The sequence below is a fragment of the Aethalodelphis obliquidens genome, unplaced genomic scaffold (genome assembly GCF_003676395.1).
Source record: "Aethalodelphis obliquidens isolate GAN/ISIS:26980383/991018 unplaced genomic scaffold, ASM367639v1 scaffold8, whole genome shotgun sequence".
NCBI lineage: Eukaryota > Metazoa > Chordata > Mammalia > Artiodactyla > Delphinidae > Aethalodelphis > Aethalodelphis obliquidens.
The window spans coordinates 58,634,561-58,655,484 of record NW_020837952.1 but is presented as its reverse complement, the minus strand read 5'-3'; the positions used below and the strand labels follow the sequence as shown (position 1 = coordinate 58,655,484).

Genomic DNA, 20,924 nt, shown 5'->3' with positions numbered 1-20,924 from the left:
AGTTCAGTTTCTTTAGGGAGAAATAGTCAGTCAACTGCTGGGTGCTAGACAGTCTGAAATATACTACAGAAGAGCCAGACTCAGTACCTGTCTTTGGGAAGAGCAGTACTAACTCACTTGTCTGTCACTTTGCACTTTCCCAAAGCTCTTCCGTACCTGTTATCACCCCTGAGCCTCTTCATACTCGGGAGGGCAGGAGCACCAGTGTTGCCCTTGCCTTCCAGAGGCGGACAGGGCCGTACGGAGGGATGGGGGCCGCGCTCCCAGAGGTGAAGCTAACACTTGTTTTCCACCCGTCCTCACGCTGTCTTCTGAGGAACTTCACCTTCCTGTTGAGATGCACCCAATTAATTTTTAAATATACATTTATGTTGTTGGCATTGATAAATGGATCTTGGGAGCATTCAGTACCATTTGGCATTAGCGACCGGCTTGTGCCATAGCAAGTCTTTTAAGACACTGAAAGAATGAAGGAAGCAGAACTAGGAAATGTGCCCAACCTGATCTCCCTTTGAAGCAAAGTCTGCAGGTTCTCTTGTTGTCCTCAGAAGCCTCAGGTTCCCCAACTTACATGTTTCTTTACCCAGAGTGTACTGAAACCAGGTTCATTTTTATGGTTAAAGATGTTTGTGTGTGGAAAAAAAATTCTGAGTAATATTCCCTGACAGGTCAGGGTCTTTGGCCCTTAATAAGACAGCTCTGAGAATCAAGCCCCCTTTCTAGGGAGCAGCCTCCCAGCCAAGCAGGCTTCCCAGAGCTGGGAATGACTCAGGCTGGAGTTGAGGTGTCCTGCTAGGGTTGGGCAATATGGAGTCAGACAGGCTGAGTTGAGTCACGGCCTCGCATTTGCAAGCTGTGGGGCCCCTGGCGAATGGTTTGAATGGTTTGTACCTGGTTGCCTTCCTGTAAAATGGGCACAGTAATCCACTTTTGCAGGGTTTTTGAGGAACAAAAATAATATGTCTAAAGCTGGTGCTAAGATATGCCCGGTGTGTGGAAGCTGCTTAGATGTTGGTTTATGCCTATCCTGGGCTCCAGGTGGAGCAACAGAACCACACCTGTTGCAGCAGGCTTGCTTTACCTGACACAGACATGGCTGACTTCAGCCCAGGGAGCCTTCTTTGGGGCCGTCTTTCAGTCATTAGATAGTTACTGAACACCTGAGTGGTGCCATTAGGCAGCTCTTCTAGTTCCTTCCTTGGTGGCCTTGGTTTCACTGTGGGATTGAGCGTGTTCCTGGGGTGCGACCTGGTCTGTAGCTGGTTCCCCCGCAGGAGGGGGGCATACTAAAGTGAACCTGCACACACTAGAACAGAGCACCAGTGTGTGGCTGGACATTCGGGGGCTTTGTTCAGAAATCTTATTTTTCTCTTTGTGTGTAGGCTGTGCCCTGTGCCCTCTCCTCTTACCTTAGACTTATTTGTCTGCAGCTTCAGGCCCCCTATTCACACATGTCCACCCCTATTCCCACCCCACTTCGCACTTTAAGGAGGGAATTAAGTGATGACTGGAAATAAGCTTTGAGGGAAGAGCATGCATTGTGTTGTCTTTGAGTGATGGAACTATGGATAATCTTTCTTCCTGTTCTTCCTTTCTCTCCCAAAATCTCTTCTCTGAGTTTTCTATGGAAAACATGGGTTATTTTTGTTTTTATAAGTTACAAATACATTAAAAGAAAAAACGTCGCAAGTTGATTGGTACATTAAGACCCCATAGCATTGAGTATCACAGTTTTTCTTGTCTTATATAAATTTGTAGAGCAGATATCCTGTGATTTTATTTAGATTGTCATCAAGCATTTACTACCAATTTCACTGTAATTACAGTACTAAAAGGGCAAAGAGTATTCTGTTTGTGTTTGACAAATTTAACATTTGAGTATCTCCTGATTTTCCCATTATTCTAGTCTAGTTTAGTTTTTCATTTTTACTTAAAAGAAATTGAGGTCTAGCCTACAAGCTGTTTGTATTCCCAGCACTAGTTCAGTTCTTGAAATTTAGATCTTTATTGAATGCATGAATGAGGCTCCCCAAGAGCAGCTGGTGATGACAGGTTTTCCCTTCTTTCCAGTTTTAAGTTGACACAAGACCAGTGTGTCATTAAGCCACATGTTGCTTTCTGTGCTCTTTTCTTCCAGCGCCCTCCTGACCATCTCTGAGCTCGGCTATCGCTGGTATGACTCAAGAGGTCATGTGGACCCAGGGATAGTGGTTGATCGTGATGCTAGTCAAATCCTGGCCATAAAAGAATGAATCTAACTGTTCATCATGGAGAACAATTCTTGAGTGAGCCCTGAAGGCTGAGAGCTGATTCTGTTACTTTTATAAAATCACCAATCATGGATTTCCAGGGACAGATGAGATTTTCTTGGCCTCTCTTAACCCATCTTGTCAACCCCTCTTGCCCCTCCCCTCTTCCCCTGCTTACAGATAGGAAGCCCTTCTCCTGTGTTCCTAAGCAGAGCCTATTTGCCTGTAAATCCCTTTCTAGCTTTTCCCACATCCTGTGGAGGAAGAGACCTGACTTTGCTTTCTTGATATTTTCATAGCATTTTATTCATAATACCTATAAACTACTAATTATATGTAATGTACTATAATAGGAAGAACTTGAATTTTAGAAGCACAGAACCTGGTTTTGAACCTTGATTTCACAGTTTGTCACCATTTATAATTTTAAGCAAGTTACTTGACCTCTAAGTCTCCCAAGGCATTAGAAATAAAAGCAAAAGCAAAAAAAAAAAAAGATGGAACCCACTTACAAGCTTTTGTAGAGCAAAGGAAACCATAAACAAAACAAAAAGACAACCTGCAGACTGGGAGAAAATATTTGCAAATGATGCATCCAGCAAGGGCTTAATTTCCAAAATATACAAACAGCTCATACAACTCAACAACAAAAAACAAAACAACCCAATAGAAAAATCCACAGAAGATCTACATAGACATTTCTCCAAAGAAGGCATACAGATGGCCAACAGGCACATGGAAAGATGCTCAGTGTCGCTAATTATTAGAGAAATGCAAATCAAAACTACAATGAGGTACCAGTCAGAATGGCCATCATTAAAAAGTCTACAAATAACAAATGCTGGAGAGGGTGTGGAGAAAAGGGAACCCTCCTACACTGTTGATGGGAATGTAAGTTAGTGCAGCCACTATGGAAAACTGTATGGAGATTCCTCAAAAAAACTAAAAACAGGGCTTCCCTGAATGGCGCAGTGGTTGAGAGTCTTCCTGCCGATGCAGGGAACACGGGTTCGTGCCCCGGTCCAGGAAGATCCCATGTGCCGTGGAGTGGCTGGGCCCGTGAGCCATGGCCGCTGAGCCTGCGTGTCCGGAGCCTGTGCTCTGCAACGGGAGAGGCCACAACAGTGAGAGGCCCACGTACCGCAAAAAAAACACACAAAAAACAAACTAAAAACAGAACTACTATATGATCTAGCAATCCCACTCCTAGACATATATCCAGACAAAACTATAATTCAAAAGATACATGCAGAGACTTCCCTGGTGGTCCAGTGGGTAAGACTCCATGCTCCCAATACAGGGGGCCCGGGTTCGTTCCCTGGTTGGGGAACTAGATCCGTATGCCACAACAAAGGATCCTGCATGCTGCAACTAAGAAAGACCCAGTGCAGCCAAAATAAATAAATACTTTTAAAAAACAAAAACAAGAAAACAAAAGATACATGTACCCCTTAGTTCATAGCAGCACTATTCACAATAGCCAAGACATGGAAGCAACCTACATGTCCATTGACAGATGAATGGATAAAGAAGATGTGGTATATATATTCAATGGAATATTACTTAGCCATAAAAAAGAATGAAATAATGCCACTTGCAGCAACATGGATGGACCTAGAGATTATCATACTAAGTGAAGTAAGTCAGGAAGAGAAAGACAAATGCCATATGATATCACTTATATGTGAAATCTAAAATATGACACAAATGGGGGACTTCCTTGGTGGTCCAGTGGTAAAGAATCCTCCTTCCAATGCAGGGGACACAGGTTCAATCCTCCAATCCCTGATTGGGGAACTAAGATCCCACATGCTGTGGGCAACTAAGCCCGTGTGCCACAACTACTGAGCTTGCGCACCTCAACTGGAGAGCCCGTGTGCCGCAAACTACAGAGCCCATGCACTCTGGAGCCTGTGCGCCATGACTAGAGAGAAGCCCGTGGGCTGCAACGAAGAGCCTGCACGTCACAACGAAAGATCCCGTGTGCCACAACTAAGACCCAATGCAGCCCAATAAATAAATAATAAATAAATAAAATATTGTAAAAAATAAATTAAAAAAAATAAAATATGACACAAATGAACCTATCTATGAAACAGAAACAGACTCACAGACATAAAGAACAGGCTTGTGGTTGCCACGGGGAGGAGGGATGGATTAGGAGTTTGGGATTAGCACATGCAAACTGTTATATATAGAATGGATAAACAACAAGGTCCTACTGTATAGCACAGGGAACTATATTCAATATCCTGTGGTAAACCATAATGGAAAAATATAAAAAAGAATGTATATATATATGCATAACTGAATTACTTTGCTGTACAGTAGAAATTAGCACAACATTACAAATCAACTGTACTTCAATAAAAAATATTTTTAAAGTTACTTGACCTTTAGTTTCACATCTGCAAAAAAGAAAATAAAAATGCCTGCCTCATGGGACTCTTATGAAAAAATAAATGAGATTGTAGAATATAGCTCTAAAACTGTGCTTAGGGACTTCCCTAGTGGTTCAGTGGGTAAGACTCCGTGCTCCCAATGCAGGGGGCCTGGGTTCGATCCCTGGTCGGGGAACTAGATCCTGCATGCATGCCACAACTAAGACCTGGTGCAGCCTAAATTAAAAAATAAATAGTAAAAACAAAGACAAACACAAAAAACCAAACCAAACAAAAAAACACTGTGCTTAGAAGGAAATTTATAGCTTTAAATGCATACATTAGAAAAGAAAGGCTGAAAATTAGTGAATTAAGCTTTAATTTCCAGAAGTTAGGAAAAGAACAACTTGAACCTAAAGATGGTAGAAGAAAAGAAATAATAAAGGGAAAAAAATCAAGGAAAAAGAAGACAAATATTCAACAGACAGCTGAAAGAAAGCTAAAAGTTGATTCTTTGGGGAATTTCCTGGCAGTCCAGTGGTTACGACTTGGTCCTCTCACTGCTAGGGGCTCGGGTTCAATCCCTGATCAGGGAACTAAGATCCCACCAAGCCACCCGGCGTGGCCGGGAAAAAAAAAAAAGGTTGATTCTTTGAAAAAAAGAATAATCAATAAACCTTTGATGAGACTGATGAAGAGAAAAGGCACAAAAACCTAATGTCAAGAATGAAAAGGGGGGAAAAAAAAGAATGAAAAGGGGAACATTACTACAGGTCTTTCAGTCTTTAAAATGATCATAAGAGGATAATATAAGCAGCTTTTTGCTAATATATTTGAAAAAATGAATTGGATTCTCTAGAAAACCACAACTTTACAAAATCATCACAAAGAAATAGAAAATATGTGAATAGTCTTCTACTTTTTAACTAGAATCTGTCATTAGGACTGCTTAAAGAAAACTCCAGGCCCAGATTATTTCACTGACAAATTCTGCCAAACATTTAAGGAAAAATAAAGCCAATCTTACACAAACATCCATATGTGATAAAAGATCTTAGTAGAATTGTAGTAGAAGGAATCTTCCTTAACCTGAAAAGTGATATTTTTTAAAAAATCCTATAGCAAACATTATACTTAATGGTGAAATGTTGAATACTTCATCTTTGAGACCAGAAAGGATCTCCACATTTTATTGGAAGTCCTCTCCGGTGCAAAAAAGCAAGGAAAAGAAATAAAAGCCCTAAGAATTGCAAAGGAAGAAATAAAACTGTCATTATTTGAATATGATATGAATGTGTATATAGGTCATCCAAATGAATTTATAATTAGAAATAATAAGTACAAAAAAAGGAAATAAATAGTGCGAAGTTAGTGGATACATGGTAAGTATACAAAAATCAGTTGCTTTATATGTTAGCAATAAACAGTTAAAGTGAAAAAAATTTTTAAATACTATTTATAATATCAATGTCATATTAAATGCTGAGTAGTACACTGACCAAAGGTGTGCGTGAACTCTATAAAAAGAGTACAGATCAATATTGAGAGAAATTAAAGAAGGCCTGAATAAATGAAATGCATTCCACGGATTAGGAGACTCGGTATTGTAAAGATGTCCATTAACTCAGAGTGGTCTGAGGATTCAACGAGATCCTGATCAAAATCCCAGCAGAGCTAGTTGGTTCGTTGGTTGGTTGGAACTGAACAAGGAGATTTTAAGGCATATATGGAAATGCAGAGGGCCGTGGGACTTCCCTGGTGGTCCAGTGGTTAAGACTCTGTGCTCCCAACGCAGGGGGCCTGGGTTCGATCCCTGGTCAGGGAACTAGAGACCTCATGCTGCAACTACAAGATTCCCCCATGCCGCAACTAAAGATCCCGCATGCTGTAACTAAAAGATCCCCCGTGCCGCAACTAAGACCCAGTGCAGCTAAATAAATACGTACATGCATACATCCAAGCATAGCCAAGCTGCTCTTGAAGAATAAAGTCGGAGGACTTCTTCTGCTAGATACCAAGAATTCTTATAAGATTGTGGTAATTAAGACAATGTGGTATTGTCACAAGAACAAACAGAATACAGAATAGGGAGCCTACATAAAGATCCACACATCTGTGGACAATGGTGGCACTGCAGAATATGGAAGTAAATAAGCTCTTTTTAACAAATAATGCTGGAAAGTTGGATATCCATATGGAAAAAAATGAAACTTGTATATCATATCACATACAAAAATAATTTCTGGGTATGAAAAGTAAAAACCAACCAGAACAAAACCATTTAAAAGATAATAAAGGTAAATTAATATCTTTATGACCTCAGCATAAGAAAAGACTTCTTAAACAGGACATAAAAAGCACTAACTATAATAGAAAATATTGATGTTAGACTATATTAAAATTAAGAATATTTATGCAACAGATGACACCATTAAGCAATGAAAAGGTAGGACATAGGGCAACGCATACAATTTATACAAGACATTAGTGAGGGAAATCAGATTAAAATCAGTGTTGCAACTCACATGCACATGAAGGCTAAGATCAGCAGACTGTCCGTGAGGACTGGACTTTAGTAGTAACTCATAAAGAAACAGCAGCAAGTGTTTGTTTTTCACATTTTATGTTCTAGAAGATTTGAGCTCAGCACTGAGGTAGTTACTGTCAGTGGTTAAGAGTATGGTTGATGTGAACCTGCCTTTATTCAGATCTCAACTCCACCACCTGGGCAAGCTCCTTACCCTTTCTGTGACTCAGTATCCCTTTAACAAGGAGCATGTTGCTAACACTTCCCTCAGAGGGTTGTCATTAGGATTAAATGAAGGCCCCAGGACCCCAGGTCACAGCCCATGGCAGGGCCTCCCTCAATGGAAGCTCATCCTAGGCCAGCGCCCTTGCAGATTGCCAGCACATGCAAGGCACTTAGTGCAGTGTCTGGCTCATGAGGATGTCTTCCCAGGCATTAGGTGATGACTGGCCTCCCCATTGCTGAGTGAAGGAGGGCTGGTGATAGTATCAGGGTGGTAGGGGAAGCCTCGTACAAGTGCTTATCCCAGTAGCAACAATCATGGGAAAACAAAAAGCAAATCCAGCCCCAGTCACTGGCATTTCTCACTACCTTTTGGTGGTTTGCTGGTTGGTGATTTTAAGAGCAATGGCTACCACTTCTAGGGTGTCAGATGTATGCCACATGACTTTGATTCCCTGTCTCTAATCTTCCTTCAGTCCTGTGAGGAAAATATTCTCATTCTTATTTTATTGAGGGGCTGACTCTTGGAAGAGGTGCCACTGCTTCCCACATATTAGTGACATTTGAAGTCATGAGAAGGGATGAAACATTGCTGGGAGGTACAGGAAGAGCCTCAAGAATGGACCATGGGGCGTGCCAGTGATGGGGAGAAGGAGAGGGGGTTATCAGAGAGGGAGGAGAGACCAGGATCACTGAGGGTGGTACAGGGTGCTTTGGGAGGGGTGGACGGTTGGGCAGGACCCCTACTGCAGGGCAGGAAAGGGGGACCTTGGGAGATGCTGGTTGAGAATTCCGCTTGGGCGACCACGGCGGCCTGACCTCAAGCCCCACAGAAATTGGTGTGGCTCTGTGAATGTCAGAGATGAGTTTTCAGGTCAACTGGTGCTTTAATACAGTTGGGTTTTCCTCTGTGGTACAGACCCTGGTCCCCCAGGCCCCTCTTTTTTTTCCTGTCTGCCTTACGGCTGTCATGTGGACCCGAAGGGAAGAGTGAGGACACTTGGAGCCAAGGGTGTTGACCTAGGACGAGGCTCCCACTGAGGGAGGCCCTGCCATGGGCTGCAACCTGGGATCCTGGGGCCTTCATGCACCATTTCGTCTAACCCTCACTCGAACCTGGTAGAACACAGCTCAGGAAGCTGGGGCTCAGAGAACAGAATGGCTTTCCCATGGTCACCTAGCTCATCAGTGGTAGAGCTCGTGAATCTGAGCTTTCCTGATTGCCACCATCCTAGGCTTTCATCTACATTATCTCACTAACTCTTTGGGCAGGAGATCTTCAGTTCTTCCTCTTACTTTCTTTGTCTACTTGGGGTTTTTTTTATGCCTTGCCTCGGTTTCCTCTCTAGGACTTTGAATGTCTTTGCTGACTTCTGACCTCTTAGAGGAGACTAAACAGATCTGCTTTGAGGCTTCAGAAGGAAAGTGTCATCAATTCTGAATTATTACAAGTCAGAAGTGAAGTGGTGGCACGGAGCTTCCAAAAGTCAGTTATTAATATAAATGGAAGGCCTTGCACAGTTTTACAGAAAGAGATTGGCCTTCCTGATTTTGTTTTACTTAGATTATGGCATTTACTTAATGACATCCATATATAAGCTTGGAGAATGTGTAAGTGGGGAGATGGGCAACAAGAGCTGAGAATCTGTGCGGGGGAGCTGGTTCTGCATTAGAAGCAACTCTAAACAACACACACACAGATAGGTGAGCTGACTGCAGTCATTGCACGTTGGGCTGTGGCTACGTGGGGTGCTGGTGGGGTCAGCTTGGCCTTGGTCTTGGGAATGTCGCAGTCGCTGAGCACAGTGCTTTGGTGAGAAACAGGTCCTGGACTGACAGGGAAAATTACCAAGTTGCCACTCTGTGACTTGGGTAAAGAAAGATGGACTTTCCTTGTTTCCACTGGTCAGGTGTACACATGCCTCATCTCCAGTGCCCTCTGCAGGTCTGATGTTTCTTGGTTTTGTTACTGGGCAGGGCATCCGTACCCGGTGATTCAGTTTCTTGCTCCTAGAAGTCTGTGTCTTTTCGTGCTTAGCCTGGTGGCAACCTCTTCTTGGCTCCTGGCACTTAGTAGGCTCTTAATAAATCTTGTGCAGAACTCATCTTCTGTTAGTGTCTAAACCAGGGCTGAACCCAGGCAGAAAATGAATTCCTGAAAATGAGCTTTTCAGGTGTCAAGCTGCTTCTCTGCCCAGAGCAGGCCCCCGATCTCCCTGCACCTGTCCCCTGCAGCTGCTCCCCGGAGCTGGCCAGGCAGCCCAGCCAGTGGCTTGACTTGGCCACTTTGAGACTAGCCTGAGCCGAAAGCCCAGATATTCCCTGAGGAGCCTGGAGCAGAGACCAGCTGCTCTGGGTAGAAAACTTTCTGCTGCTGCAATCATGGACTGAGGTGCTTCTAGGAGGGCCCTGGCTAAGAGCATCGGATTCCACAGGAAGGGAATGCTGTGAAACGTAGCACCAGGGCCCAGGCCAGAGAAGCCTGTCTGGCCTTTATTTATATCCCAGGGATGAAAAGGACACGCTGCCTCTGTGATTATGGAGCAGAGATCCTGCCAGCATGCTGTCTGCAATAGTGCGTGTGTGGCACCCATGCGACTCTGCCTGGTTACAGAGTGCGTGCATTTGGAGTATTTGGCTTCGAGGTACCATAATTTGCTCTTTACTTCAAATTTATTGTCCGTACAGAGCTGTATTCAAGTTTGGAAGCTGTGAAATACATCAGATTAAACCTTTTAATTAGCAATTAGATCTTAGGTTGTAAGGTACCTGATTTATTTAAATTTGAGACCATTTTTAGAAAACATCTTGGTATGATAGAGAGAACATCACCTTAACAAACAGGCACAGTTGGTGTCCTGCTGGTCTCCACCATTCGTTGCTTGGGTGACTGTGGACAAGTTACTTAGCCTCCCTTAGCATCAGTTTTCTGAGCTGTAAAGTAGAGATAAAAGTAATGATAGTGATAATAATTACTATCTAATAATAATTACATTATCATTTACTACATAGCACTTACTGGAGACCACGTACTGTTCACCCCTGTATGTCCTGCTGCATTTTTACCCTCACAGTAATTCCTTGCAGTATTGTCTCTTTTACAGATAAGGCCACTGAGGCACAGAGAGGTTAGGCACCTTGCCCACTGTTGCCCAGCTAGTGAGTAATGGGTCTGGGATTAGAGCCCAGGCAGCTGGTATTCCTTACTCTGCTGCTAGACTGTCTCACAGGGAATCACGAGGATTAAGTAGGATAACATGTGGGAAAGTACCTAGAACAAAGCAAAGTCTTGCACCTTGTAAGTGTAACAATGTAGATCACTCTGCCTACCCTGCCCTACCTTCTCCCTCCTCTGGCTAAGCTGAGGCTTTGGACTCCTGACTGCGGCAGTTAGGAAAGTTTCAGATCTCTGGCTGTGTGGTCTGAATGCAGGGTGATATATAAGGGAGGGTGGAATCACTTTTTCACCAGGAAGTCAGGGAATCTCATCTGGTTGTGGACGGGTCATTCCATCAACGTGATTTGTGCTTGTGAATATAGCGGGGGGTCCTTCAACTTCTTCCCTCTGGCAAGGGAAATAATCACCCTGTTACCCTTGCTTGGATTTAGAACTTTACTCTTTCTAACTGACCCTCACACAGACTGTGTCAGAATAAACTGGTCTGAATTGGGGCATCAGTGGCTGAAATGAGCCAGTCATGGAAAGGGGGAGACAGCACCCAACACAAGCAAAGCCTGGTGGAAACTCTGTGGAGAGTGGAGTCAGGTGTCGAAGGTGGGTTATTTCCACTCACATTTTACCCCAGGTCCTAGTCCTGTCGGATGGGTAGGACAGGCTGGAACAGAGTGAGCCCCGAGATGCAGGGACTCTGCTTTGGCGTGTTCTCCTCACGTGCTCTCTGTCCCCTTCTCCAAAGGATGAGGCCAATTAAGGTTATCAGTCTGTTGATTTAAGCACAGGGACTGTTTGCAGAAAGCTCTTTGAGCTCCTCAGTTAAGATGTTGAAAGGTTTACTTGTTACTGTGAAATACACACACACATGCATATAACACACACATGTATGTCAGTGCCAAGTTTAGAGTTTATTGACTTTCTCCCACCAAAAGGAGACATTTTAGACTGCTCTGTACTGAAGGCAGTAATGGAAATGGAAGTTGTGAAATGGAGGTGGCTTGCTTTTTTACCTTGGGAATTTAAAACCACAATGATATGTTTTTCTTTTATAGGTTTGTCTACGGATTTTGAGCATCTGAAGCTGACCTCTGAATTTAAGCATTCCCTGCTGCTCCCTCACCCTTTGAAGAGATGTCTGTCACTTATGATGATTCCGTTGGAGTCGAAGTGTCCAGCGACAGCTTCTGGGAGGTAATGCCCATGATTTCTTCTGGATGAATACAGAGACCAAGCCAATCGTGTCTGACACCCCCTCCCTCTTTTGTGGCTGGGATTTGGGGGATGAGATGAACATACCCCGAAACCAGCCAGGCATTTGTGGTCAGACCTAGGTGGCAGCAGGTATGGCTTAGCTCTCAGTGAAGGTGGTAAACTTACCTTGTTAGGAGAGTTGGATTAATGAGAGAGGTTAGAGGTGTTAATTAAGGTCTTGTCAATTTGTCCATTCTCAGAGCTTCCTTTCCACGTTTAGCCTTGATATGACTTGGTGTGACGTACACTAATTACCGGGCTTGGCCTGAGAAGCGGCATTACTTTTGAGTTTTGTATGGAAAAATGGATGGCGGTGATGTGACATCATGTTGGACAGTACAGGCAGGTGGCCAGAGGACTGAACACACTACCCTTGAGCTTGCTGGAGCATCTTCTTGTTAGTCTGTGCCCATGAGGAATTCCTTTCCTAATCAGATTATTTTGTGGTGTGTATGGTTTTTTTTTGGAGGTTACTCTTCCTGAACCCCACTTACTTCCTGCCTGCTGGTTAAAGCAAAGTCCATGTTTGATAAAACTTCGTTCATATGGCAAAACCCCCGGAACCTTCTCCGCAGCTGTGGGCTTAGTGGAAAGAGCACTGGCTCTGTAGTTGGAAAGATCTGGGTTCTGATCCAAGCTGTGCCATTACTAGCTGTCTGTGTGACCTTGGGCAAGTCGCTTGACTAATCTGAGCTTCAGGGTTTTCATCTCTAAGAGGGAAAATGATACTGGTCTTCGAGGGAGGTTGCCAGGATGAAATAAGAATAGAGACATCGGTGCCATGTGGGTGCTTTCCTGTTACAAAAAGCTCAAGTGCTGCAAAAGATGAGGGTGAGGCCCTGGGTTTGCTGGAAACTAAAACACATTAGTTCTATGAACTTAGATTAATTAGGTGTATAATTTTGTCTGACATCAAATACCATCTGATATTATAAATTTATTTATTTTATTTATTTTTGGCTGCTTTGGGTCTTCATTGGTGCGCACGGGCGTTCTCTAGTTGCGGTGAGCAGGGGCTACTCTTCGTTGCGATGCACGGGCTTCTCATTGTGGTGGCTTCTCTTGTTGCGGAGCATGGGCTCTAGGTGCACAAGCTTCAGTAGTTGTGGCTCACAGGCTCTAGAGCGCAGGCTTAGTAGCTGTGGCGCGTGGGCTTAATTGCTCTGCGGCATGTGAGATCTTCCTGGACCAGGGCTCAAACCCATGTCCCCTGCATTGGCAGGCGGATTCTTAACCACTGCGCCACCAGGGAAGCCCTCCATTTGATATTATAGTCTAACAGAGACAAGTGATCACAGGAGCCCAAGTTTTAAAAAGATGGACTCAAGGGCTTCCCTGGTGGCGCAGTGGTTGGGAGTCTGCCTGCCGATGCAGGGGACGTGGGTTCGTGCCCCGGTCCGGTAGGATCCCACATGCCGCGGAGCGGCTGGGCCCGTGAGCCATGGCTGCTGAGCCTGCGCGTCCAGAGCCTGTGCTCCGCAGCGGGAGGGGCCACGACAGTGAGAGGCCCGTGTACCGCAAAAAAAAAAAAAAAGAAAAAGGTAGGTGAAAGTTGTCAGTGTGTATTGTCAGCATATATTAAGTAAAGTAGCTTGAACAAGTCCTGTCATTGATGTAAACCCTTAGGCACCCTGTTAAATTCTTAACTGCGATGTCAGTAGACAAGAACATCTCTTGTATGAAGAATCCTAAGGATTCTTCAGGCTCTGCTCATCTTGTGATGCTGTCCCTGAAATTACTCTTCATCTCATATAAATCAGCAGTGCCGCCCTCCTCCTCTGATGGGTGTGCCCTGGATGGCTCAGGCTGAACCGGCCCTGCTCGTCTCTGAGCGACTTAGGCGCACGTTGCCAGGTGCACATCTCCAAGCTGCCAGCAAGTTCCCTCTTTCCCATGGAAGGCCGCTTCTCACTGGTGTGACCCACAGAGCTGTACAATCTAAAGAAAGCCTTGCGGTCTCGAGGTGGAAAAGTCTTTTGTGCTTAATTTTACTCCTTCCCACCAAAAGGTGCTAACTGAAGTGGGTCATTCCAGAACCATCTTCTGCATGCTGGCTGTGTGCCTGCACAGGAGGGACATGGCCCTGCCCTCCGGGAGCCTTTGGCTGTGACATTTGGAAGTAAGCTCCCAGAGGGAGGAGACAGATCATTGTTTGAGGTGCTGTAGAATTTGCTGGGGTGCAAGGGGGAGGTAGGGCTCCCCCTAGGGTGGGGGGCAGGAAAGGTAGCATGGAAGATAGGCAGGATCAGTACTTACTAAGCACTCAGATGTTTGCTAGATGAATGAGTGAACAAGTAGTGATCTTGGGAGGAGAGATTACCCACAGGGACATAATATCAGCCAGAAGTATTTAGTGGGCATTTGGAGGGGACACTTTCTGTATCCCCAACACCGTAGTAAACGATTCAGAAGAGAAGAGGGGTGGATATCTGATTCCCACAGTGAAGGTATTGGGAGGAGAAAGGATGGTGGCCTCCATGGAGAGTGAGGGCAATGAGGCCAAGCCACAGCTCTGCTTCTCAGTGTCATGGCGTTCAGAGGAGAGGGGTCTGCTGCTGGCATCACCAGAGAAGATACGTGGGATGGGTGGGGCTGGGCTATGAGTTGGGAGCAGGGAGAGCATTCTAGGCCAGAGCAATGTCTGGAGGTTGGAATGAGCATGGCCTTGCAGAGGGCTGAGGATCTTGACCTCTTTGGAGCCAAGGGTCTGTTTTGGAGGTGAGAAGTCATGTGGGATTAGGTAGGTTGAGGCCTAGGGGAGGTGGTTCCCCAAGAGGATGACTCCTTTAGCCACCAGTTGGCTGAAGTTGGAGGCTGGCACATCCTGCGCACAGGCTCCCCAGTGGGGCATGGGTGGCTCGGTCGCTTCTGGCAAGTCCTGGCTCGTGCGGGGAGCCTGCAGGTGTCCCCCGCGTCCTTCACTTCCAGGCCCTCTTTCTGGGTCTCCTCTTTGGCTCTGGGGGCTGGGGTACAGAGAGAGCCTAGGCTGCAGGCCATGGTGCTTTTCAAGTGTTACCAGTGCTTCCTAGGAAGCCTGGCCCCCCTCTGCCCTTCATAGGCTCTGGGAACACGACAGCGGGTTTGGCCCCAGCAGGCCTGAGGGCTGCAGCCTGAATCTCTGAGGGCTCCTGAGGCCAGGCTGGGAGGGCAGACTGCTGATTTCAGGAACTGGGCCCTGCATCTGCCTCATCCCTGAGGCAGGAGCTCTGTTCAGCTGTCAGTGGTACGTGCAATTAGAGCTCAGATCTCCCCGGCTGAAGCCAGACTGGGGCTGGCCTGTACTGCACTCTCTGTGGGCACAAGGAGCCTTTGAGGAGAAGGATATTTTGGAGATGAAGAGGACATAAATATCTTGCTGTAAAATGTTCTGGGAATGTTAGCCCTAAAGAGTTGGCACATGACTAGTATTTGCCGTCTCCTTCAGAGAAGGCTCTCCCTGCAGAGTCCTCTCAGACTCAAGCACTGTGGACACAGCACATCAATGAGAACATCTCCATGTGCATCAGTATTTTGTCTGGAAAGCCATCCGTGTAAAATGGTGTGTACTTTTCCCATCCTTTTAGACCAATTTTGTAGGTAACATATTTAGAAGATGCTGCTGCCCCTTGTTCTGTTCATGGATTCCATAAAGCCTTATTTGGCACCTGCCACGATCCAGGCCCTGGGCTAAGTCCTGGGGTCCCAAAATGAGTGCACAGTCTTGGGACCCCAGAGCCAACATTTTTAGTGGCGGGCAGTCATGGGCGGTTGGGTGGGTGCCGTGAGTGGAAGCACGAGGTGTATGAAAATAACTGTCACCTTGCCTCTCAGCAGCAGTTGTCCATTCCATGTGTTCTCCAGCCACCTCCCACATACACAGATCTGGATGGACTTCTCTGCATGGCAGCCTTGCTGTGCGTGTGTCAGCCTTATCACTATTCCACAGCACTTGGACATAGCTCCCAGCAGGCTGGTGGCTTACCTTTATTTCACTAAAGTTTCTAAATAGAACCATTAATTCATTCTTTCAAGAAAACTAGTATTTGTTGAACCATGACCAAGCATTAGGGCACTAGCCTCCCCTGTGCCATGTTCCATCTGTTCTCTACCCTGCAACCAGGGTAGCCCATCCAGAAAAGCAAACCTGTGCAACTCCCTGCCCCGGGTAGGAAGCTTCACTTTTCTGCATCACCTTCCAAGTAAAACCGCACTCTTTAGCATGCCTAAGACTTGAGCATGTGCTGGCAGCTGCTGGACACCTGGCCCTTCCTAAGGAGCTCTGCCCTGGGCTCCAGTCAAGCAGAGCCCCCCAGGCTCCTATCCACCAAGAGCTGTCTCCCTGCCTGGGAGGGTAGGGGCTGAGGGCGGTGGTCTTTTCTCCAGCCTGACCTCCATTTCTTTCCCGGGGAGCCCCTCCTCCGGGCAACCTTCCCTGGTCCTCCCTGGCAGGCCTAGGCAGCCTTCCTGCCTGCCTAGCATGCTGTACCGTTTGCTTCTCCCTCTAGGCTGTGAACTCCCTAGGGGCAAAGACGTGATTCTTCCCTGGGAATCTGATACTTAGCACAGTGCTTGACACACTAAATGATTGTTGATTGAATGTACAAGTGAATCAGAGAAAGGATAAGGTTTGATGCTGGGTAATAAGATACGCCCTGCTCATAAGAAGCTTACAAACAAATATTTGGAATTAAAATATGTATGCAAATAGCCATAATACTGAACAGAAATCATTATTTCAGTAAACACCTACAGAGCACCCACCATGTGCCAGGTCCTATTCTAGGCCTTGAAGGTGCAGCATTAATAAACAGACAAAAGTGCCTTTTACATCTGGCAAATGCTGTGAGGATGTGGAAGAGGGCCCTCCCTCCTGAGCGCGTGGACTGTGCTGTGTCATCGGTGGCTCCAGGAGAGCAGTGACTTTCGCTGCCCCTTGTACCCCATGCATGGGTGTGTACGCACTGCCAAGTCATGGAGCTGTGTGCCCATAAGCTCTATGCTATGGTCTGGGTACTCTCTGTGGGAATGTTAACCCACAACAAGAAGTTTAGCAATGAAAACCAGTGATAGCGGCTAGCATTCATTGCACACTTGCTCTGTGCCAGGCACCTACTCTGCTTTACGTGGGGGCGCTCAGTCCTCTCGACTGCCTCTGCAATTGTGAGCTCCACTTTACAGGTGGGGCAGCTGAGGCTCGGGTGGTTTGATGGTGCTAGCAGTGGGTGGAGCTGGGATTTGGGCCCAAGCACCTGCTCTCTAGAACTGCTCTCCTGCCTCTGCTCTCAGCTTCCTGGGAGCTCCTTATAGTAGAGAGGTATTCCTTTGCAGTGACTGCCACGTACTTAAATGCCTCTGCTTCGGCGTGAGGAAGTAGCGTCCTGTCTGGGTTCAGGCCTGGTGCCAGCGTTTCTTAGTGTGTGACCCTGAGGACTCAGGGAAGAGAAGTAACCTGCTCACTGTCCTAGGCGCGAACATGGCATTGCTAATTCCTACTTCCCAGGATGGTTGTGAGAATTATAGACAACACCCGCAGCGCCAGGGTCCGAATGGCTCCGAGCCTGAGTGGTCTCAAGGCGTCACCTCTTCACGTGTGAGCGCCGCACCCGTGGAGACAGGCAAAGACGGGCGAATCAGGTGGCCTTTCACCTGGTCCATGCAGGTTTGCCCCTCCCCTGCCTAAATGCCGTTGTTCTAGATGCCAGCTAGCGAGCTACTCAGCTCTGGCCTTGAGAGACTCAAACACTCAAGATGTTTTGCTGTCAAGCTTATTCTCTGAAGATAGATTTTTATTTTCTCTCTTGATTTCAGTGATGTCAAAGTAACTTTTGCAAGCCCTGTAGGAGAAAACGTTTTCCATTTCTACTCAGTAACAAATAGAAATGCATGCTTTTAGAACTGGAGAAGTCTTGGGCGCTCAGTTAGCCTGTGGTGGCCTGGCTGCACTGAGACACCTTTATACCAATGTGTGGGTGTGGACGGTGGGCCTGGTGCTGAGGACCCAGGCATGGCGATGGGGCGGAGGCGCTCGTGTCCTGTGGCGGAGGGTTTTCTTTTTTAACAGGAGTCAGGAAGTTCAACCAGGGAGCAGGGGGAGGGACGGGGTGCTGTGGAAGCAGCAAGCTGGGGAGGGGGTGGACATGGTGGAAGCGGGGTGCTCCCTGGAGGAAGTGCTATTTATTCCCACTTTTCCAATCTGATGATTTCCACACTAGGTCTTTTGGCTTTTTACCCCGGGGGGTTCACCGATTTCAGAAACCTCTCTAACCATCCCTGCCTCCTTTCACTGTTAGAGTTTCTGCCAAAAGCGGCTTGGTCTTCAGCGAGCCCTTACTTAACAGAGCCGGAACTTATCTCACCGTCAGGGTTGGCGGCAGCCCTTAGAGCGAGGAGGTGCCACTCATGCAGCACCTACTGGAGCATGAGGGGGAATAAGAGGGGGCAGCGACCTGGTCACCAGGCAGCCGTATGCTCAGGCTGCTTCCCGGACGCCTGGCTGAAGCATGAGTGTGTGCACGTACCCTCATGCCGGGGAGACTGGGCGCTCCAGGGCAGGGTCTTCGGGGTGGTGGCTCACAGGTGGGGCATGTGTTGTGCTCAGGAACAAGTCCCCAGGCGTCGCTGGGCCTTTATCCTGACATCTGAGCAACGTGTGCTGAGAGGGCAGAGCACGGTGAGCCTGGCTGACCAGTCTTGAGGAGGAGTTCAGGTCTAAAATAACTTTGTTTAAACACATCCTTCCTCTGTATGTTATTATCTGTTCTGCTTTGAGTTAGATCTGAGAACTGGAATTTCTCACTTTCCATTTCATCCATTTTTCAGCTTGTCATTTTGAACATTTAGATTAAAGATTGATAATGCAGTTATTTTTAACATTGTTGAAGTTTGGGATTTGTGCTTTAAAACTCTCAAACAGCAAGGGTGATGAGCCATGATTTCTTCACCCTCCTACTTGATGAATACAAATTCTAGGAACAGGGGATAGGGCTGGTAAGTGTTGGGGATGAGATCTGAAAACCAGGAGTTGGGACTGAGGCCCGAGGCAGTGACAGGACTAGTTTGGGTCAGCACACAGGTCAGGCTCAAGGTGGCTGGAAACTGAGGCTGTACGTAAACAGCAGCAGCAGCAGGCCAGCAAGGAGCCTTGATGTCTAACGCTCTTGGGGCCCTGCCAGGTAAACTGCATTACCCTGTTTCCAGTATGGGGAGCCCGGTGAGGTCAGGTTCAGGGGAGCACTGAAGTGAGGAGATCCTAGACCTTCTGTTCCAGTGCAGGACAAATTGGGAGCCCAGATGGTGGGTGAGCTGGAAGGTAGGTTGGAGAACTGGAAATGGAATCCTGTAGAAACGAGGACTGCCAGAGCACAGTTTGAGAGCAAGGCAACGAGTTCATGGTTCCCCAAGGATACGCCTTACTCCTTGGTCCTTTCAAGCACATCACAGATTTTACAACCTTAAGATCGATTGTGACCCCTTTTTTGGAAAGGGAGGTTCAGAGTAGGGGTTGGGATGGATTGAAGAAGGGTGCCTGAGACGGGAGGCCCTGCTGGTGTGTACGGATATGGCCTCTGCTGTGCACTCTGCAGGGAATGCAGGTGGGGAAGTAGTGGCACTGAAAGGCCCAGTCCTGCAGCCGTCTCGGCCTCCCTGGACATGGCGGGACGTGGAGATAAACTGACTGGGAACTGGAATTTCACTGAAAGCCGTGCAAGTGCAATGAAGGAACTGCGAGGCTCTCCTGCTGGTTTGTGCTTGGCAAAAGTGTTAGTTGCTCACTTGTCATCTGTGGAGTTAATATCTGATGATGTGCTGAGAGGTGATCCTTTTTAGCTTTTGTGGGGAGAGCTCAAGGGACTCATTGGATTAAGAACTCAATAAATAAAGGATCGTGACTTACTTCATTGCCTGTGCCTCTAGCTGGGCACTCAGCAACTTCTCAGTCCCCTCCTGTCTACATGGAACGGAATCTCTGCTCCCAGCATCATTTGGGCATTGAGAAGATATTACAGGGTGCCCTCTGTGTGCCTGGCATGGTGGATGGAGAAGAATAAAGGCACAGTCCTTGCCCTCAAAACCCGTATGTTACCACATTTTGCATGTGACAGCAGACATCGCGGCAAAAGTAACAGGGAGGGATGAGCTGCTGGGGAGGGGGTACCTTCATGGAGGGGGTGGCATCGCGTATAGCTCATGCTCTGTGGGCCTCAACATGCTGCCTCGAGCCTTCAGAAAGTGGCCTTGCCCCAGAGGTCCCTTGGCTCTTACCTCAAACATCGTTTCCTCCAGGCAGTCCCAATCTCCTGGAGTGTTCCTTCCAGGAATTGCCACCGTCTGTAACTGTTACTTGACCGAAGTCCCACAAAGGTAGGGATGATGACAGTTTGTTCACCATTGCATCCCTAGTCCCTTTCATAGTCCTTGGCACGCAGTAGGTGTTCACACCGTATTTGTGAGTGGCAAGAGGCTGTTGCCAGACCCTCAAAAACTGAGAGTTGGGAGTGCTTCGGGAGGTCGCCAGCCATGTAGCCAGCCAGATACCTGGAATTGTGAAGGTCTCTTGGAGGTCACCTAATCCTGTCCCTTCTCTTCATTTTGTGTCTGGAGGGACAAGATGAAGAAATGGCAGGTCTTGGGGCTTCCCTGGTGGTGCAGTGGTTGAGAGACTGCCTGCCGATGCAGGGGACACGGGTTCGTGCCCCGGTCCAGGAAGACCCCACATGCCGCGGAGCGGCTGGGCCCGTGAGCCATGGCCGCTGAGCCTGCGTGTCCGGAGCCTGTGCTCCGCCACAACAGTGAGAGGCCCGCGTACCGCAAAAAAAAGGAAATGGCAGGTCTTATGAAGTGATGGCTGCCCCAGGCTAAGAGCACATCTGACTGGGAAGAAACCCACCCTATGCTGTGAACTTACCAGTGCATACATCCTCACAGAATCCACCGTACAACTGAAGGGATAGAAGCGCAGGCAGAGAGACCTGGTCATTTCTTTCAGGGCAGGACCAGCTCTTTGCTGCTCCCCTCGTGAGCAGGGGTAGAGGGAAGGTGGCCTCATCAGAGAGGGCCAGGGGCTGATGGCCACCTCTTCAGGCTTGTCTTTCATCCTTATCTTTCAGGCTGATTGAGAAGCTCCTGGAGCCTCTGGGCAT

The 20,924-nt window shown here is 47.1% G+C and overlaps 1 protein-coding gene across 2 annotated transcripts in view; it reads left to right on the top strand.

Annotated features, from left to right (window-relative positions):
* The window catches only part of PACSIN2 (protein kinase C and casein kinase substrate in neurons 2), a 139,853-nt gene that overhangs the window by 87,810 nt on the left and 31,119 nt on the right, over window positions 1-20,924 (top strand). For both annotated transcript variants that reach the window (XM_027107883.1, XM_027107882.1), the window contains exon 2: window positions 11,607-11,745. In XM_027107883.1, the coding sequence (XP_026963684.1) occupies window positions 11,686-11,745 (60 nt within the window). In that variant the 5' untranslated portion in view covers window positions 11,607-11,685. The remainder of the gene's footprint in view (window positions 1-11,606; window positions 11,746-20,924) is intronic.